We start from the raw sequence: 20,840 nt of genomic DNA, 5'->3' as shown, positions 1-20,840 counted from the left end.
CCAAGCCACTGTGCAGCCCATGAGAGAAGATGCAGATGAAAAAACTGTGAATTTGAAAACTCTGTTTGTGAGGTATGAAGTGGTTCCACAGGTGCCTGCCCAGTTCTAGAGCCAGTTTAAAAGTATTTTGTGGTCTGCTGTGTCAAATGATGGCAGTAGGATGCACTCTGGGAAGAGTGGAGGCAGTGGTTGATGAACCCTGGATGCTGCATTCAGGTGGATGTTGCTTTGACACCTTTAGACCATGTCCACCCCTTCATGGCAGCAGCTGATGGTCTCATTCAGCAGGATAAAGCTCAATGCCACACTCCAAACATTGTCAGGGATGGTTTGAGGAACATGACAAAGAGTTCAAAATGTTGACGTGGCCACCAAATCCCCCAGATCTCAATCTGATCAAACTATTAGATGTTCTGGAAAAACATGTCTGATAGATAAAGGTTCCACATGCGCAGCAGTCGGAGCTGTCATTGGCAGGGCAGCTCAAATGAAATTTCGTTGTATATGAAAGTGTGCAATGACCAATAAAGATTGATGGATTGAAAAGATTGATTGATTGAAATGTCAGATTGTCTGAAACTTACAGAAATAGTTCAGACAGATCCTTTTGATTCGACCATCAGTTGGGAGGTTTCAGGTGCTGCTGAAAGAATTATAACACAAATTCTTTTAAATTTGCTACTTTTAAAGATTAGAACTTCTTATTTTGACGACACAGACCATCGGTGCAAAAATTATCTGAAATGTTGAGATAAGTCCATTCATAGGTTTGGAGGCTAAAAGAGAATTTTTGACATAAAAAGATGTTTTTTTTCTTCTTCTTCTCACTAAAAACAGGCGCTGACAATGAAATAAAACTCGCTTTTTAAATGCTTATTTGTTGGGTGTTGGCTGCTCCCAATTTGGATAAATTGTGATAAAAGAAACATTAACACAAATGTGAATTTCTCTCAACTTTCTCTGTGACTCTGCAGCTCTTCTGTCTCACATCACCTCGATGATCAGCGCATTAATAAGCATGAGTCATAAAGTGAAATGCTGCTTTACTCCCTTCTCTCTATATTTCTCAGTGGCTCTCAACAAGATAAGGTTGCTTGGCAACAAATACGTTATTTTTCAGTAAACCAAGTTTTGGCCGGCGCTGCTTAGCAACAAACTTTATTTCCATGAGTTATTTCCTGCAGGGAACACCTGAACCAACAGGTCCTGGAGCTTCAGAGCTGCAGCTGAAGGAGGTCTCACTGGGAAGGCAGTCTTTTATTAGCATAATGTGTAAAATAGTGAATGTGGAAAGTTTCTGGTGCAAATAATGCCAACAAACAGACACACAGAGAGATGAAGGTGAACTAGTTGGAGGTTAAAGGCCTCAGTTTCAGCATTAGTAAAACCCTGAAGATGGCATCAGCTGCTGCAGAGAGAAAGTAATGATGCCATTACTGCCTCAGGTACTAATACAACTGGCTTTGCTTGAACAAATAGGATCAGATTCAACGTCAAAGTAGCAGCAAGAAGGTTCAAAGTGTAGAAGAGTTGAGTTGATGCCACTTTTTCACACATTCCAACCCATTAATCGGTTAAAAATAGATTGCTGTAAGACTTACAGAGGAAATTCATCATCTAGTCTTTGCATATTTAGTATTTCAGTGTCCAAGTAGGATTTTGAGGCAGCTATGTTGGGTTTTTGCTGGGATTTTTTTGCTGATCATGAAGTAACACAAAGACATGTTCTTTATATCATCAGTAAAAATGCAAAATGAATTAATTCAATCTAGAATTTGAGCACAATAAAGGTCATACGAAGATGTTTGACCGAAGGCGTCGTCTATAATTAAAGAGTTATAGTTCAACTGTGAAAGAACATAAAAGGTCAGCTTATATTTTTCACACCTGCACAAGGCGGTTTTCTCATCTCAACAGAACCCAAACTCCCAGTTGGGTCTCAACTGTGAAATGGTCATGACAGGTTATCTATACTTTTGTATTTAGACACATGAATTATCTCGCTCTTTGTGACACTCGGCATCTTTTGAGCCTGGCGTGTTCAAATGGTGTGTGTCCAGTTTTATCTAACAATGAGCAAAGAAATGCAAAACAGTAGAGTGATTCCTGTATGAGAGCGTTGTTTGAGTTACAGTCAACAAGATATTGTCAGTGTTGGTAATTCAATGTTATCTCTGGGGATGTGCAACGATTCAGAAGTTGTGTTTTGCGTTGGTTATTGTGTGGAAACAAAGGCCAAGATGGCAGGATGTAGTATTTGCGTTTTTAGTGGTAATGCCAATGAAAACACAGGACAATGGGTCTGTATTTGAATAAATAAATAGATTAAAATTCACAACAATTCCACAGACTGCCTTGAGATTGTTGGAATCATGAGTTTTAATATCTGATGGAAGAGCTTCAAGAACAGTTGATTAATCTAGATGGTGTACAGTTGCTACTTTCTTCTGAGTCAACATACACTACCATTCAAAAGTTTAGGGTCCTTAAAAGCAATTTTAGTTAATATAGAGCAACTTTAATTCATGTACACTACCATTCAAAAGTTTAGGGTCACTTAGAAATGCCCTTATTTTTGAAAGAAAAGCAGTTTTTGTCAATGAAGATAACATTAAATGAATGATAAATCCAGTCTAGACATTGTTAATGTGGTAAATGACTATTGTAGCTGGAAACAGCTGATTTTTAATGGAATATCTCCATAGAGGTACAGAGGAACATTTCCAGCAACCATCACTCCTGTGTTCTAATGCTACATTGTGTTAGCTAATGGTGTTGAAAGGCTCATTGATGATTAGAAAACCCTTGTGCAGTTATGTTAGCACATGGATAAAAGTGGGAGTTTTCATGGAAAACATAAAATTGTTTGGGTGACCCCAAACTTTTAAACGGTGGTATATGATCCTCTTAAGTGTCGTTCCTGAGTCCTGGTTCTTCCACTCGGTTTGTTTGTCAGGGTAAACTTGCGTCTATGCAGCAGCCTGGATCTGAACTCATTTGCATTGTTGTAAATGTCACTGTGAACTGAAACCAGAAATTCCTGTTTGGCTTCTCTACTACCTGAGCACACCTTTATGCTGCACCTTAAACAAACTTCATCCTGCATTAGATGTAAATGGACAATCTGACTAACTTTGACCTATCTTGTTTACTTTTACTCTCTTCTATTCTAAGTTTTTAGGAGTGAAATCATCCACTGTTTCCCTGATTTCAGGCCTGTTTAACATCAAATGCTGCCTGAAGCTATCCGGAGCGCTACACATAAATTAACTCTTTCTCCACCAAAATAAAGTTCGTGTCACATTTTATCTCTTCCCATGTCGTCCCCTTCATGTCTGTTCTGAGAAACACAGCAGCGGTACGACAAATTACCTCTTAACCCCGTCGCTGTCAGAGTTACGGCTCTCTCAGACGGATGGATGGAGGCCGGTCGGGGGCCGGGGAGCCTGCAGGCGCTTGTCAGAAGCCAAACGGTGTTGTGAATTACGACCGGACGGTTTGTCTCTCTGAGTGAAGGATTATCTTCATACGATGACACACTCGTAAACAGTGCCGGGGAGGCTGCAATCGATCTCCCACCCTGAACGAGGATACCGGGTGAGAGGAGGATTTACGCGGCTAATAATAGAGTAAACTAGATATATTTCCAGAGAAGGAATTCTGCACAGGGCCTATTTATAATTACAGAATCCTGTGATGTATCCCTCTGGGTTTAACGCCAAACCATCTTAGACTACCGGCACGCTGCATGTAAAGATTGTGTCATCATCGCGCTCTGCTGTAGCCTGCCGATGAATCTTACAGAACCAGCTGAAATAGACACTTGGGACTCCATATTGGTGGACTGCACCTTTTTTATTTAGTCTTGCTGCCGGTGCCAAGTGCTCATTGAAACAACACGATATTTCTGTCCATGATGGAGCTGTGGAGCTGTCAGCGAGGCAATCTCAGACTTCATCACAGAACAAAAATAAATGAAAGGTTATTGCTTCTCGTGAATGTTCACAGCTTCTGGGGACCTGGGAATCTGGGAATTACTGTAATGTGGGATTTGAGTCAAACGAAACTCAAACACCATGAACAAAGATACATTTTGAGGCCTTTCAGGTTAAAAAGGACAAAGGTGCCTCTATTTTCTGCTGATCACATTCAGTGTCTATATCTGCCAGAGCAGCTTACTTGGCCAAAAAACTAATTTCATTTCTGGATGTATATAAATATCTGCAATTACTGGCAGGAGACCCAAAACTGATGTTGACGTTACATTTAATTGGTGTTGACGCCATCTTGACAAACATACAGTGAAAAACCGAGGTGATCTCATGGGATTGTACATAAATAGAAGATCACTTCAAGGACATTTCATATGTCGTTTAGTCCCCATATAGCTCAGATGGTAGGAGGTGGTGCACTGTTTTACTTCCAACATTTTATTTTTATACGGTGTGAAATATCAAACGAAAAGCAAAAAATGTGACGTAGTTTCACATGAAATGACTCAAAGCATGTCATGTTGGCACACTGGAAAATAAAATTTCATGTTTGTAGCAAAGACAGTTAAACACAGAGAAGAAGAAAAGACAAAATGTGAAATTAGGCGTCTTGCTCTCTATGATCCCAAATAAAATATGAGCTGGAACCTCAAAAATGACCATTTGGTTTGATACATAGCACACATAGGTTGAATTTGCAGATATCCATCTGCAGCTAAAGTATGGAACACATCCTCAGGAAACTCCAAATGGACTCCAAGTGCTCTAAGGTAGTGAAATGAACAATTATTTTGCTGCCTTCAGTAAAAGTTGTTTCAGGTCAACTATTTCTAAGCTTGCAGCAGCTTAACATTATATTCTCCTGCATTAGATCCTCCAAGGAACAGATGGTTTGTTGTGTTTGAGCTTTAAGCACCAAGTACCAGTGCATCCATTTGTACAAACTGTCATCAGAAATACTGAACTCAATCCAAGAAACAGAAACATGTTACTATAACGGGAAATAGCTGATGACTCACGGATGAAGCCAGTTTGTGGACTTGAAGGTTCAGGATTAAGAAGATTGAAGCTCAGCAATTCACATCACATGAAAAACCACTTCCTGAGGAGTACTTCCTGTTCCTATTAGCTCACTTCCTGCTCCCACTAGGCCCAAACACTATCCTAGGGTGTAATCAGCTGAATTTTAAAATGCTAGAGGTGATCATTTTCATAATGACCTCATCAAAAAACAAAACCTTCTCATTGTTTGTCCTCTGTTTATCAGTTATCACATTCTAGGTGGATGCTGTGGTTTTTGCAAAAAATATTTCCATAAAGGTTAAATAAAGTTAATAGTTTTGCATGAATATTTATAAAGTAAACACGGCCTGTGTTCCGTATTTGTGCTTCCTTCTCAACAGGATCTTAACCCTGCATGACAAAACAAATCAAACACCACATAGACTGAATATAATATGAGGCTGCAAAAAAAAAGCTGCTTTCATCATTAATTTACGTCATTAATCTGCAAAATCATCATTCAGTGCACGTTCCTTCAGTTATGGAAAAGTCTGCGGGTTCAGTTCGACTCTCTCTGCCCTTCATGCAGCCGTGAACTTGAGCAAAACATTAAAGTTGAGTCTGAAATCTGTGAGTGATGTTTAGGAACTGTGAAGGTCTCCAGCTGAACAGTTTCCCCTCGTTTACCATCTATTCCAGTCACAAGGTCAGTTTGAAAAACAGCTCGCAGCGATGAATTCCACTTTCAGAGGATTTCAAGGGTCACAACAACAACAACAACAACAACAACAAACACAGGGCCATTATCAGTGTGTGTGTGTGTGTGTGTGTGTGTGTGTGTGTGTGTGTGTGTGTGTGTGTGTGTGTGTGTGGGTGTGTGTGTGTGTGTGTGTGTCAAACCGCTGAGTGTGAAAAGTCAAAGAAAGTCAAAAACATAATTTTTGTTTCGACCGTCTTGATCCTCACATTCATAATGCATGTTGTTTTAATTTTTCCCAACTGGCCCTTATGCTTCTTTACTTGTTTAGCCTTATTTTCAATATTGTTGTTTTGTGGTTCAGATCATTGGAACCATTAATGAAGCCGTCTCTAGTCTTTGACATGAATTAATTATGTTGAGAACTTTCATAAGCATCTTGTCTAAAATGTCAATCACAATTACTCTGAAGTAACAATAAGCCTCTTACCATCTGACCCCCTATATTACCTGCATTATACACTGCCTTTCAAATGTTTGGGCTCACCCAGACAATTCCATGTTTTCCATGAAAACTCATTCTTTTATCCATGTGCTAACATAATTGCACAAGGGTTTTCTAATCATCAATTAGCCTTTCAACACCATTAGCTAACACAATGTAGCATTAGAACACAGGAGTGATGGTTGCTGGAAATGTTCCTCTGTACCCCTATGGAGATATTCCATTAAAAATCAGCTGTTTCCAGCTAGAATAGTCATTTACCACATTAACAATGTCTACACTGGATTTATCATTCATTTATTGTTATTTTCATTGAAAAAATGCCTTTCTTCCAAAAATAAGGACATTTTTAAGTGACCCCAAACTTTTGAACGGTAGTGTAAGTGCACATCACTCCCAACCTATGACATACTATTGCTTTGTCAGGATTCCTTGTTTGTACATTTGAACACACCGCGTACCTTTTAGTGTCATTTTTTTTAACACGCAGGGCAGTTTAACAGAGCTATAAAACTTCAGAAATATCAGAAATAGATGCTGTGAGTCTGCAGCTAAGGGTGCATTTTAATTCAAACCACAGTCTTTTCCTAAACTTAAGCCATAAAATAAAATGACACTATGCCAACAATGGATGCAAACCTCAGTCTCCTGGGTGAAAATCAAGTAGCTCATGAGAATCTTATAAACTGGTCCACTAACAAGGACCATACCATTAATTTGAAGCTTGATTGTTTATTGGATGCAAACGACCATTACGTTGGTGATGATTGGGGGGAAACACTCAGTTGGGGATCAGCAGTGACTCCTGGGTAGGTGGACTTCCGAGGAAAAGGAAAAGACAGAAAAAGGAAGCAGAAGTATAGGGAGGGTTGGTAGGAAGATGGGAAGGGCAGAGTAGTATGTATAGATGTACGACAGGAAGGGGAGTGGTTGAGGTTTGGTCCTACTCCTGAAGCTCATCTAAAGATTTTATCTCCATAAAAACTCCCTTTTTTAAAAAATTTAACCTTTATTACACGGCGGAGTTATGTGACCATTGTTGTATGTTTGTCCGTCTGTTTGTTTGTCTGTTAGCAACATGACTCAGAACCGGACAAATGGATTTGGATGAAATTTTCAGGGAAGATCAGAAATGACACAAGGACCAAGTGATTAGATTTTGGCAGTGATGCGGCTTAAAGTCTGGATCCATGGATTTGTTAAAGATTTCTGTATCGTTGCAAGATAGCAGCATGGCATCACTGTAACCATGACAACAAGTGAACACTGCGTCAGCTGCCTGCTGACGATCACGTGATTGTGATCCTACTACAAATCCACTATATCAGCAATGAAAATAATCTTGGTCAAAGGACAAGTTGCGTGCATCTCTGAGACATTTTGACAAACTTAACTCAGTCTGTGGTCATTTCTAACCTTTATTAAAAATGTATTTCAGTCATTTTTCCAAAAAGAAGTAAGTTTTAGACTCAAAATAGCAGTTTTTGTTCAGATTTTATTGATGGCATGCACATAAATCCATGGAACTGCACAACCAACAAAACACAATGTAATCTGAAAAAGAAGAAAAAAAAACACTTGTTAGCGGCATTTGAATTGTCGTGGTCTTCGGTTTTGTTCAGGTGTGTCCCAATCAGAGGCAAACAAATCTGACTGAGACTTGCCAGATTTTATTTGTTAAAACACTTCTTGTTCCTGTGTGTCATCATTAATTTTAATTCCCGTCTTTATCTTTTTTTGCCCCAGTATTTAAGCTTTTAAAAACCCACCTGTTCAACCATAATTTATATAACATTTCTTTTGCTCTTATTGATGTTTTATTGTTGCTGGGGTTTTTTTTTGAAAAGCAGCTTGTAACTCCAGTTTTGAAATATGCTGTAGAAATAAAGTTTATCATTATTTCATTGTTTAGCATTGTTGTGGGGATCATGTTAGTAGATATTAAGACTGACGTTCAACAAGCTGTAAATCATTAACTGAGCTTTATAAACATAATAAATCCCTTACGTGAAGGTTTTTTTCCCCCGATGTCTTTTTGATCGGTGATCTAATGCAGCTTGTGACTGACACATAACTCCAGGTGTCACACTATGTTCTGTACAGAGATGTGTCATCTGCAGCTCGACCACATTTACCAGCAAGAAACGAACCACCAACCGTCAGTCAGTCTTTCAGTCAGTCAGTCTGTCCGGCATCCCGCTCACCTCTGACCTCGGCCTGTGATTGGCCGCCCTGCAGCAGGAAGACGTTTTGGAAGTGTGACTATTTATTCCTGCAGCAGCACCGTGAGGTGATGTCACTGCGTGTCTGTGGCCACATGCCAGCGTGACGAGACGCTGCAGAGAGAGTCTGTGTTTGGGAAGATGAGCCACTCTGCATTTCAAAAAATAAAACACTTTGCCTACAACCCTAATGCAAGTCAAAGTCAACTTTATTGTCAATTCTGCCATAAATACTGGACATACATGGGATTGAAATGCTGTTTCTCTCACACGTTTGCGTGGACAAAATGCAGCTTTTCATGTGTCTGTATATTTGATCCTTGCTGAATTATTAAGTATTTTCTTCAACTGGACCAGATTTTTTTTTTTTAAGCATATTATAGCATTTTTACTGCTTCAGGGTTCTTCGCACATGAGTTGTAAATAAATGAAAATCCCTTTATAGCATTGTAGTTGCAATTCTTGCAATTACACACTATAAAATGAGAAATAAAGAGACAGATATATGAAGAAATATATCCAAAATGTCCACTCTTGTTGGACAAATCCATGTGTGTAAATCTGTGGCAGATTTCTTTCTTTGTCTAAATAATATAGCAGGTAATCTATGAAAAAACTTTGCATTTCCTCAGTTTTACAGCCCGTTCAGCTTCTCTAATGAGGTTTAAATGACCACTGAGTATTTGCAGCAGAGTGATCCCTCTCCCTCCCCTCCTATCTCTGCTGGGTGACACAGAAAGACCAGCAGCAGCTTCATGAGTCCAAACTGGGAATCTGGGAGGTTGGATGTTGGCAGCACATGATCACAGCAATGTGATCTGCGGCTGAGTGACAGGAGACACGTTTTTTTTTCTTTTTTTCTGCAGACGTTAGAGCTATAAAAGAGGCCGAAGCTGCTCAGACAGACAGTCAGACGGACAGACAGACGGACTGTGAACGTCACAGGAGAGAGAAGACCAGTGGACTTAAACCTACATCCTCAGCTCTGACTTTATATCAAAGAGAAGAAGAAGAATGGGACTGCACAGTGTTGAAGAACTGGTAAGATCAATGATGAGGAGCATGAAGTGGGATTTCAATCCTAGCAAATGTGCAAGTTTTTTTTTTTTAAATTAGAAGCAAAATAATTGCTTTTCTAATGAGAAAGTTTGTTTTTCTAGCTTAGTATTCCCATTTTTCTTCACCTCTTCTTGGTTAGTTTCCAAATTTTCCAGCCAAGTACTTTAAAATCTGTTAAATATTTGTATTTTTAATACAAAAAAGATGTTCAATGATTCTTAAAACTAAACCAAGCATGTCCACATGCAAGAATAAAGAACTGACAGTACATTTTAGCTGCATATGTAATAGCAAGTGTGTAAATATATGCTGATGCATGTAATAAGAGAGCAAAAACAAGACGAAAACAGCCCATCTGAGTGTAAAATAATTACAAATTGAACATTTTCGTGGGATTTAAAAACATCTCAAGCTAAAGAGCAGCTCATCTGGACAGAAGTATTTAAACAATCCTTAAAAAGAGCAGAATAAATGTTAATCTTTACACATAATACTCTCAATTTACCTCGTGCTCTTGATCAATTATTCTATACTTTGCAAGTCTAGCGGGCAGGAAGCTTAATTACAACTTAAGAAAGGTAATTAAACATGAAGCTACTTAAGTAACAAACAATTTAGCTGCTTTATTCGTCACTGTTGCACATTTACCTTCATATTTTCCATTTAACCCTGCAGGCTTTGAATGATACACAGACCACAAGCTGTTTAAATGATTCAATAACTGAAGATATAAATCATTAAGGAGCTCCAGTGGGACTGCGTTTGCGTTTCTGTCACAGCAGGATGAAGTGTTTGATAAGAGGAAAGGTTTAGTTCAGTGTCTCATCAGTAGTTTAAATCAGTCTGTTGTTGAAACTCAGAGTGCAGCTTCGTCACCTGTCCTCTCCTTCAGGTGACCGGTAAGAGGTCAGAGGGCAAAGAGGCCGAAGGTTTCCAGGGAGGCGAGTACGAGGCGGCGGTGAACCAGGAGAAGCAGGATGACCGGAGGTCTCACCTGGAGCTGGAGCTGGAGCTGGAGGTGGAGGTGGAGGTGGAGGTGGAGGTGGAGGAGGGCGACAGCGAGCAGGAGGAGGTCAGCGTGGCGGCTCTCAATGTAAGAACCACAACCCACAGTGCAGTCATTTCACAACTACTTTGATGGTAAATATGTTGATTTAAACCTAAAAAAAGACTGTAAACAAAAAGATTTTCAACTCTCCAACAGGTAAAATTGTGACACTTCATCACAATTACTAGATACTACATGTCTTGTTTAAAAATTCACCAAAAATATAGTTTTTTTTTCTATCTCGATTCTGTAATAAAACAAAAAAATCTGTGGTTCTCAGTGCAGTTGTGAAGCTAATTGTGATCTACAGTCATGTAACAAAAATTCAGGGACTTTCTGGATTAAACTGCAGATCTTGTTAAGTCCTTAAAGAGTAATAGTTAACTTTCTTTCTTAAATAAATTGAAAGTCCAAGTGACTGAATCATGTTCAAAAACTATGAAATAATAAGTGTGTTGACATATTCTAATGTGTTAGCACTGAGAGAATAAAAAACAAGCTGAAAAATAAAGATCAAATGAACCTTTGGTATGGAAACAAATTAGATATTTAGATATGGTATGTATACTCACCATCTTTTCTAGCATCAGTAACAGCTGTTGACACTTGTAACGTGCACTGTACTGGGTTTTTTTCCATTTTTTGTGAAGGAAATAATAGAATTTCAACTTTCTTTTGTATGATTCGTCAGTCCAGTTTGACTTTGACTTTAATCCTCACTCTGATTTGTTCATGAAGAATATTAAACTGTGTCTACAGCTGATGCTAACACACCTGTACCTGAGTTTTGGTGACATTCAGCCCTGCACGAGGCCCTAAACTACTCAAGCAAAGTAAATGTACTTTCACTTGGAAAAGGTTTTCTTCTGGAGTTTGTCTCTCAGGCCATGCTGCCACCTGCTGGCATTTGGGAGTATAACATAGCGTTTTTTTTGCTGGTGCATTTAAAGTTCATTAGAGATGTCAAAAAACTGATTTAGCTCAAGTAAAATCTAAAATAAAAAATCTACACACAACAAAGTCAGTATTTTTTGCATGCAGATCAAAAAAATCGTTTGTTGAACAGACATAGGATTCAGTTTTTTTTGTTTGTTGAATGTCTCAAACCTAATTTCACAGTCGAAAGATGACATTAAGGAAGTGTATAAACGTACTTCAGTCTTAAATGGAGTAAAGGATGAAACAGGGCACTATATAAAGCACAACAGAAAGATTGTAGTTGTTAAATTTTCTACTTATAATTATTTATTTACTCAACATTGTTCATTTTATTGCTTCTGCAGTGTCTTATTTTTGTAACTTCCCCTGATTATTATTCTGATAAAACACAAGACAACAGAAGCTGCTTCATTCTTTTCATGCCTTTGAACTCATCTTTCTGGTCCGTCAGACGGATAAAAGCGGCCGACTGAAGCTGGAGACGGTGGACGATCTGTTCAACATCCTGCAGCTGAGGAAGAAGAGGAGGGAGAGGAAGGTTCCCGTCCACAAGAAACAACAACCAGAGCCAGAGACCCTGGTGAGATTTAAATCAGACACCTCTGACTTTCCAAAGTCCATAAATGCAACGTTTAATGTAGCTTTTTACACCAGGAATATACAAATACATTTCAAAGGTTTGGTGTCACACAAACAATTTCACGTTTTCCATGAAAACTCACACTTTTCTTCATGTGCTAACATAACTGCAGCTGAGGTTGAGGGTGTGACACTTTACCCGTTTAAAAAAAAAAGTAACTGTGCTTGTGTTTTGCAGCCAGAGATCGTGGATGAGCAGCTGTTTCTTACTTCAGCTATGGAGAACAAACTTCCTGTAGTGGAGAAATACCTGAAAGACGGAGGAAACCCAAACGCTGCCGACCACGTCAGTGTTTCTAACTAATAAGGAATACATGTTCACTTCTCACCCTTTATTATAAATTCTTAACAAAATGAGGCCAATATTAGTTTAAACTGTCCAGTAATTACATGCATGGAGCTCCTTTAAGATAAACACGAGTTCATCATTAAATGAACATCTTGTTTTGCCATCTGATGACCAGTTCCAGAGAACAGCTCTGCACAAAGCTTCCTTCAGAGGTCATGTGGACGTCATGAAAACTCTGCTGGAGGCTGGAGCTGCCATCGAGAAAAAAGACAAGGTGAGAGGATTAAAAAAATCTTCCTTTTCTTTCCTGGTGTCACTTATTCCATATATGCACTGTATAAACAAACATTTAGCAGGAATTTGGTGGATCATTTTTGTTGTCTCAAAGTAAATACAGAAGTTTTGCTCCTTTCTAGGTTAATGCTAATATGCAGTTTATATTTCCAGACTATTTTAGAACTTTTAAACATCGACTGTTCTGGTTTGAGGGCTTTTGATTTGAAACGATGAGTTAAATCAACGTACAGCTGAGAGTTTAATCAACAGGAATTGAATTTCCTGCATGCCTTGTCTGAGAGTTAAAATTCTCCCTAGACTCTTCTTTTGCAGCTTTAAAGCCAATGTTCTTTAAGATGTCTTGAATCCTGGTTGTTTGAAACAGAGTAACTAAAAGAAACCTGATATGTTGTCTTTGGTATAAAACATTTGCAGCTGAAAGTTCTTCATGTAAGCTAAATTTCTGATGCTTTAAATTGAGAAAATGTACAAGAAATGCAGATGTGATTCGCACAGAGACTGTACAGTTTGCTGAACTTCCTTATTTAACTCAACTACAATTCATAAGTCATTAGATGGTAATATTATTAGATAGATAGATAGACAGACAGACAGACAGACAGACAGACAGACAGACAGACTATATATAGATGATAGATAGATGTATTGCAGTGCACATACTGTAAGAACAATCCTAAAAACATAATAATGAGAGTAAATCATAAAACACCCAGATTTAAAAAGTGTAAATTGTTGAGTACTAAAACTAAGATGGCTGAAGCTAAGTTTAGGTGTTTCTAAGTGGAACAAGCTTAGCCTCAGTGTGACGGATGGCTGTTGGTTGTGTGTTGGCTGCAGCTGGAGGCGACGGCCGTCCACTGGGCCTGCAGAGGAGGCAGCCTGGAGGCCCTGCAGCTCCTCCTGGACCAGGGAGCCAAATTCACCTCCAGAGACAAGGTTGGTCCACAAACCCTGAGAGCTTTAATCAGTATAATCGAAGGGGGGATTTAAAATTAAAACATGGTAGATTTCACACAACACTGAAGTCATTTTGTCTTTTAATATGTGGGCTGAGGTTATGGAACGGGTTGGAGCTCAAGCAACATCCAAGCAGTTTAAAAAGCAGTACAAAAATGTGGTTTTCACAAAGTGTAGGGGGGTCGAGGGGCTTTGACACTGATTAGTTATGTTATTTATATTTTTTACCTCATCTTTTGTGTGTAAATATGTACATAAATAACTGTGGAAGTAAGGTAGTGAGATGGAGAAGGGGTAGGTGGAAATAAGCTTCGTCCTTCTCCTTTTCGGATATGCTGGGCTATTATTTTTGGCTTTGTTTTGTTTGTTTTGAAAATTTTGGTTTGTTTTTGTGGCTTTTTTCCCCTCACAGGTCTGAAATAAAAGCATGCATTCATTCTTTCAAGTTTCTCCAGGTCACCTCATGTGAAGCTTTGCTTTGCAGATCTGTCACTTTAGCACCATCCTGAGGTGATGGACAGTAATGCATGTGGTTTCTCATATTATTCTCCCCTGTCTTGCTTTACTCAGCTGCACAGCACCCCCCTCCACGTCGCCGTGAGGACGGGACACTGCCAATGTGCCGAGCATCTCATCCACTGTGGAGCCGACGTCAACGCCAAAGACAGAGTAAGAACCGAGCAAAGACTCCTCAGAATCACCTGCTGCAGGACGTACAGGGACGGAGCTGCAGACTCGTTAAATCAGGACAGAATAAACTTTTATAACACCTTCATTAAACAGTTATTGAAGCAGTAAAAACCAAGTTCAGAGGGAGCAGCTGCTGTCTTTCCTCACAGTTTGGTAAAAGCGTGCCAGCGATAATTAAAACATTTTCCCTGCTGAGTGAAATAAACCCTCTGTGACCTTTTTTCACCCAGAAATAAATCAAAACTCCACTGCTCTCATTGAGATCATTAAACTGAATTAGTGTGTTCTTTCCCGGCTATAGGACGGAGACACTCCCATGCACGACGCCGTGAGGATAAACAGATTCAAGATGATCAAGCTGTTGATGATGTACGGGGCAAGTCTCAACACCAAGAACTCTGTGAGTAAATCATGACACCTCCACAGCTCTGACAGCAGTCTGTGGCTCAGTAAATTCTTCTAAGCTCTAAATGCCCTGTGGGTGATTGAGCTGCGCCTTCACAATTCATCATATAAACTGATGCTGTTTTCTATGTAAGCCTGCAAACCTGAGGCTTGCAGCAATGGAAGTATTTAAATCAATTCCTTACCTAAGAGAAGCGACACAGCAGAAGGCTGTTTATATAAAAATGCAGAAGTAGAAGCAATGAAATGTGCTTAAGGTGTCAAAAATGATTGTAGTACAATGATAATAAAGGCATGAAAACACTCCAGCAATCCACTTTAAGCAGTAAAAGCATTCCTCTGCAATGCTCATCCTGCAAAATAGCCCATGTTGTTGTTGTAGAATGAAAATACTGAATCATTATCATTCGATTTGTTAATATGTATGCTGTACTTGGATGATTTTGAGCTAATTTACTCACTCAATACACTGTTGAGTGGTTTAACAATGTTCTCAACATTTTATTTTCTCAAGTGACTGTAAGTTTTGCACAAAAAAATCCAAATTAGAAAAGTAACTAGCAGCAAAAAGTCCAATATTCCAACATGAAATGTCGTAAAAAAGGAGCATAAACTCAAGTAAAGTACACTACCGTTTAAAAGTTTGGGGTCACCCAGGCGATTCCATGTATTCCATGAAAACTCACACTTTTATTCATGTGCTAACATAACTGCACAAGGGTTTTCTAATCATCAGTGAGCCTTTCAACACCATTAGCTAACACAATGTAGCATTAGAACACAGGAGTGATGGTTGCTGGAAATGTTCCTCTGTACCTCTATGGAGATATTCCATTAAAAATCAGCTGTTTCCAGCTACAATAGTCATTTACCACATTATCAATGTCTACACTAGATTTATCATTCATTTAATGTTATCTTCATTGAAAAAATTGGTTTTCTTTCAAAAATCAGGACATTTGTAAGTGGCCTCAAACTTTTGAACGGTAGTATATGAATAAATAACAGTAAAAAATAAGTTTACAAGGTGCTTTGATAGAAAAAAATGAAAGTTTTTCATAGAAACAGCATGTTTTTACATCAATAACTGCTTGCCTTGGGTATAAGAAGAAGTATTAATATGACGTGTGCTGTCCATTGGTTCCTTGCAGTATTAAGTGCATTTAAAAATGCAGTAAAGCTCAGTGGTCAGCCAGAAATTGCAACTGAAGTAGTTGGGTACCGTAATAAGACCTGAATATAGTCAGAAAAAGTCAAATTCAGTCACAAAAACAACAAGAAAGCACTCAGAGAGTGCAGTACTCCACCAAGGCGACTCAGTCGTTGTATGATTTCTGACGGATGAAATCTTTTAAAAATTTGTGGTCCGCAGGGGTGGATCTGTAGTAGGATCCTAATCATGTGATCATCAACATGCAGCTGACGTAGTGTTCACTTGTTGTCATAGTTACAGTGACGCCGTGCTGCTATCTGGCAATGATACAGAAATCTTTAACAAATCCGTGGATCCAGACTTTAAGCTGCATCACTGCCAAAATCTAATCACTTGGTCCTTGTGTCATTTCTGACCTTCCCTGAAAATTTCATCCAAATCCGTTAGTCTGTTTTTAAGTAATGTTGCTAACAGACAGACAAGCCGATCATCACATTTCTCCGTTGCATTCCTTGGCAGAGTAATAAAGGTTTAATCAAAAAAGGGAGTTTTTATGGAGATGAAATCTTTAGATGAGCTTCAGGAGTAGGACCACACCTCAGTTACTAGCCCTTCCTGTTGTCCATCTATAAGTACTACTCTGCCCTCTCCGTCTTTGAGTAAAATTGCGAACAGACAGACAAATAGACAGAGAAACCAACACAGGTTTTGTGTTTCTCCTGTGCAGGATGGAAAAACTCCAATGGAGACGCTGTATTCGTGGCAGAACGGAGCCAAGAGCCTCCTGTGCAACTTCAACGAGGAGAACCCCAACAAGTAGAACCCGAAGACGAGGACTTAGACTCAGACTGAGCTGCAGGATCTGCTGGAGAAACAGTTACAAATTCAGTATTTTCTGGTCCACACTGAGGTTCACGAAACAAACACTCATCCAGGGAAGCTTTTCAAAGTGTTTTTCAGCCTCACATGTTGACTCACACACACCGAGTCCCTCAGGAAACCGGCTGCTGGAGGAGATCTTAGATTAACCTACCTCCTCCTGGTTCAGGGATTTGAACCAGCAACTCCTCAGGCTGATCTTCAACCTGCTGATCATAAACACGTCTGGTCATTGTGGAGGGCAGCCTTTGATCGACAATGTGAAATCCAATCAGAATGTCATTAATAATGTGATTATTAGCTCTGATTGATTCATTGATCGCCATATATTGCTGGACAATGTCTCGGCTGACGGTACGAAGATGTTTTTTTTCTTAATTTTACTTTAAGCTCAATTGAAGTCAATGAGTTGGTGACTTATTTATTGATTAATGGCATCATTGTCAGATTTATTATTAAACTGATGCATTCAATACAGTTAATATAAGAGTGACTGATTGTCTAGACTTATACAAGAGTTGGTTTAATGTATATTTATGGTCAGATTTAACCGAATATATGTAAGATATTGATTTTTTTCCAATGAATAGAAATCAGAGATGCTGCTTTAGTGGTTCCAGGTTCACATCACCTGGTTTACCTGCAGTCTCTGTATTGAATCCAGTGTAAAACTTAAAAAACACTCCAAATCAGTGTGAAAAGAACTGAGCCTTTTCTTTGTAGTAGATGTCGTGTGTTGTTATATTCAAACATTCAGACGAGTTTAATCTTTGGTCTTATTTATTTTAAGATTGAGAGATGAGATGGAAACAGTAAGTTGTTGAGTCCAATTGAGAAGAAACTCTCCGCTTTCACTATAGTTTTAATTCCCTCAAACCTGATTTATTGCAGGTTTAGTCTGAACAACCTTTTAACATCGTCTTGTTCGGATTTGTTTCAGTCGACTTCAGCTGTGATTCACTGCGACCCCAACGTCTCAGCTGCTGACTACTTCTGTTCACTTGCACTGACCGTGTCATTTCTAGTTGCAGCTTATTGTTCTTATTTAATAAAACGCACACAGCAAAGTGTGAGAGAGGACGAGCTGAAAAGTTGGTTGAGAGGATGTTTGACGAGCGTTTATGTGGCTGAAACAGGCCTTGATGTATTTCTTTAGTTTTTTAAAAGATGTATGTTTATTTTGCTTTGTATTTATGGATTGTATTAAAGAATAAAAAAAGCTGATTTTGAAATTGAGTTGTCTTTTATTGAGAGTCTCGGTGGTTTAAAAAAATGCAGTTAGAATGCAGATCAAGAGCAAACGCAAACAAAGGAGGCAGGATTTGAAAACGAAAGTGTGAGTTTTAACAACGTTAATAAGTTTAGACAAGCTATAAGTAGTAAAAGTTACCCAAAAACTCAACTAAAGGCAACAAACTAAACTAAATACAAAATAGAATAAAAACTAAGCTCACAAACCAAGCAATGCAGAACACAGGTTCATGATAAAAATATTACTACTGCCACTACTACTACTACTACTACTACTACTACTACTACTAATACTACTACTACTACTACTACTACTAATAATAATAATAATAATATTTTACTGTAATTTTAAAAAAAAACTATTTACTCTTATTTTACAGATTTTTCCCTGTTTTGTCATTACAGATAATATCTAGCATTACTGAAAAAATACATAAAATAAAAATTAAATATATACAATTATATATATATCAGGGATGAGAATGACAAATGGAAAAAAACAATGCTAACAACTAGTACTGTTCTGTTTTGTGATTTTAGGATGGGCTGAAAGTTAACATATTGATCATGTTCATGTTTGCACAGTCTAAACAGATCTTACTTGATTTGGTCTGTTGAGAGGAGGACGGCATGGATGAGCTGCAGGATGGGATCTGTGAGCTGCAGAGTAACAGTCCTGGTAACTGGACCTCATCCTCCAAGGCCGACAACTAAATAAATGAACAAGAAATGCTGATGATAGCATCTGTATTACAAATCATTTTCTCCATTAACGGATTAATTATTGCTTTGTCCATACAATGTTAGAAAGGGTTACAAAAAATACATGTAATAATTTCCAACAGTGCTAAATGCCTTGTTTTATTTGATAACAGCTAAAAACCACCAGAAACATCTGTCTATAAGAAAGCAGTGCATTGAATTTCCACATCTGCAAAGCTGGAAAATCACACAACAATCAGCATTTTCCCTTGAAATTATGAAAATAGCTGCAGATTACCAGTACTCTTTACTTCATTGTGTTAGTTTGATCATTTGAATAATTTGTTTTATAGACTTGCATTACTGATACAAAACATAATCAACACATGAATTAGAATGTGTTCACAAAGCGTTCATTGGTTCTTCAAGAGAAATGTCAATGATTACCATATAGTTCAGTAATATGATTAATGGGCTGTTGTGTAACAACGTGGGAGGTTTTGAACACAGGTCTTGTTAGGAAATACTGCTGCTCCTTTTCTCAGGTTTTATAAGGAATTGTTTCATAGTTTGTTAGCTTAGCAGCGGCTAACTGGTTAGCAAACAACAGTTCAACGCCAACCTCTGATCACTGATGCTGTGTCCTACCAGGTTAGCTGGTGTAGCCTTCATAATATTAATGTGGGACTACTGTAGCTGTGTATTCATAGCGGGCTAACAGCAGGGTGTTGGAGAAATAAAACTTACCAGGATCAGGATCGTTGGTCTGCATGGCAGACTCGTAGTGCATCAAGTCCAGCACGACTGTGGCGTTCAGGGCCCCGGCTGGAATCACAGAATGCAGCCGGTCAAAGCGGGATTGTTTTGGCCGATAACTGCTGCGTCCCCAGGAGCCGGTGGTTAGTTGGTGGAAACACAAGGAACTGGTGCTCAGTCAGACACTGGCTCCGAACTTGCACTGGAACCAGCTTGCTCGAAAAGCAGCATCGTTTATGTGAAAACTGTGCCTCTTGTTAAGCACTGCTTGAATGTCTTTGTGTTTTAGGCCGATTTCAAAATAAACCTCAATAAAACTCTCGTACAGGTGGGTGTCCTCCATTGTCGTTTCGCCAAACCGACATGTCCCTTCTGGGGCTCGGTAGGAAAAAATTTCGGAATATATTGAATGAAACTCTGAATATATGGAATGAAACTCTGAATATATTGAATGAAAATCTGAATATATGGAATGAAAGTCTGAACACTTTCATTCAATATATTCCGACTTTCATTCCATATATTCAGAATTCTAGATTATATATATATATAATTTATATATATATAAATATATATATATATATATATATATATATATATATATATATATATATATATATATATATATATATATATATATATATATATATATATACACAAACACACGGTTTAATATAGTAATAATAATAATAATAATAATAATAATAATAATAATAATAATAATAATAATAATAATAATAATAATAATAATAACAGTAATATTTTACTGCATTTTTAAAAACAATCTACAGTTATTTTACTGATTTTCCCTGTTTTGGTGTTACAGATAATAACTAGCATTACTGAAAAAATAAACATGTGTAATTTTATTTTCATATATATATATATATATATATATATATATATATATATATATATATATATATATATATATATATATATATATATATATATATATATATATAATAAGCTGTATTTTTAAAAAGAACTTACTGTTATTTACAGATTTTCTGTTTTGTTGTTACAGAAAATAACTACCATTACTGAAAAAATTAAATTAAATTAAAATTAAAATTAATAAAATAAATATAAATATAAATAAATAAATATATATATAGGCTATATAAGCCTAAAAAGTATAGCAAAAGCTGGAAATGATATCAAAAACACAATTTCTTTACTGTATTTAAATTGTAAAAAAAATATTATTTTACATACTTGTACATACATACATACTTTGAAAGATAATTTACATAAATGGATGACTGAAAAGTGTTAATTTTTTCTAACTGTTATTTTACAGATACTCTTACCTGTTTTGTTAAATTACAGATAATATCTAATAATAATAACATCAC

General features: G+C 37.7%; 1 protein-coding gene and 1 long non-coding RNA gene across 2 annotated transcripts; one reads left to right on the top strand and one right to left on the bottom strand.

Annotated features, from left to right (window-relative positions):
- The first annotated feature begins 9,299 nt into the window (after nt 1-9,299).
- On the top strand, nt 9,300-18,005 carry LOC111566252 (ankyrin repeat domain-containing protein 1). Its single transcript, XM_023266768.3, has 9 exons — nt 9,300-9,459; nt 10,370-10,570; nt 11,916-12,044; nt 12,282-12,389; nt 12,568-12,666; nt 13,527-13,625; nt 14,217-14,315; nt 14,638-14,736; nt 16,622-18,005. The coding sequence occupies exons 1-9, from the start codon at nt 9,433-9,435 to the stop codon at nt 16,712-16,714; spliced, it is 954 nt and encodes a 317-aa protein (XP_023122536.1). The 5' UTR covers nt 9,300-9,432; the 3' UTR covers nt 16,715-18,005.
- Nucleotides 12,080-19,839, bottom strand: LOC129350817 (uncharacterized). The gene is made up of 2 exons (XR_008604335.1): nt 19,474-19,839; nt 12,080-18,734 (listed from the first exon to the last, which is right to left on the bottom strand). It is a non-coding gene; the product is annotated as an uncharacterized LOC129350817 (long non-coding RNA).
- Nucleotides 19,840-20,840: the final 1,001 nt, after the last annotated feature.

The sequence above is a fragment of the Amphiprion ocellaris genome, chromosome 16 (assembly GCF_022539595.1).
Source record: "Amphiprion ocellaris isolate individual 3 ecotype Okinawa chromosome 16, ASM2253959v1, whole genome shotgun sequence".
Taxonomy (NCBI): Eukaryota; Metazoa; Chordata; class Actinopteri; family Pomacentridae; genus Amphiprion; species Amphiprion ocellaris.
This window is presented reverse-complemented; position numbering and strand designations above follow the sequence as displayed.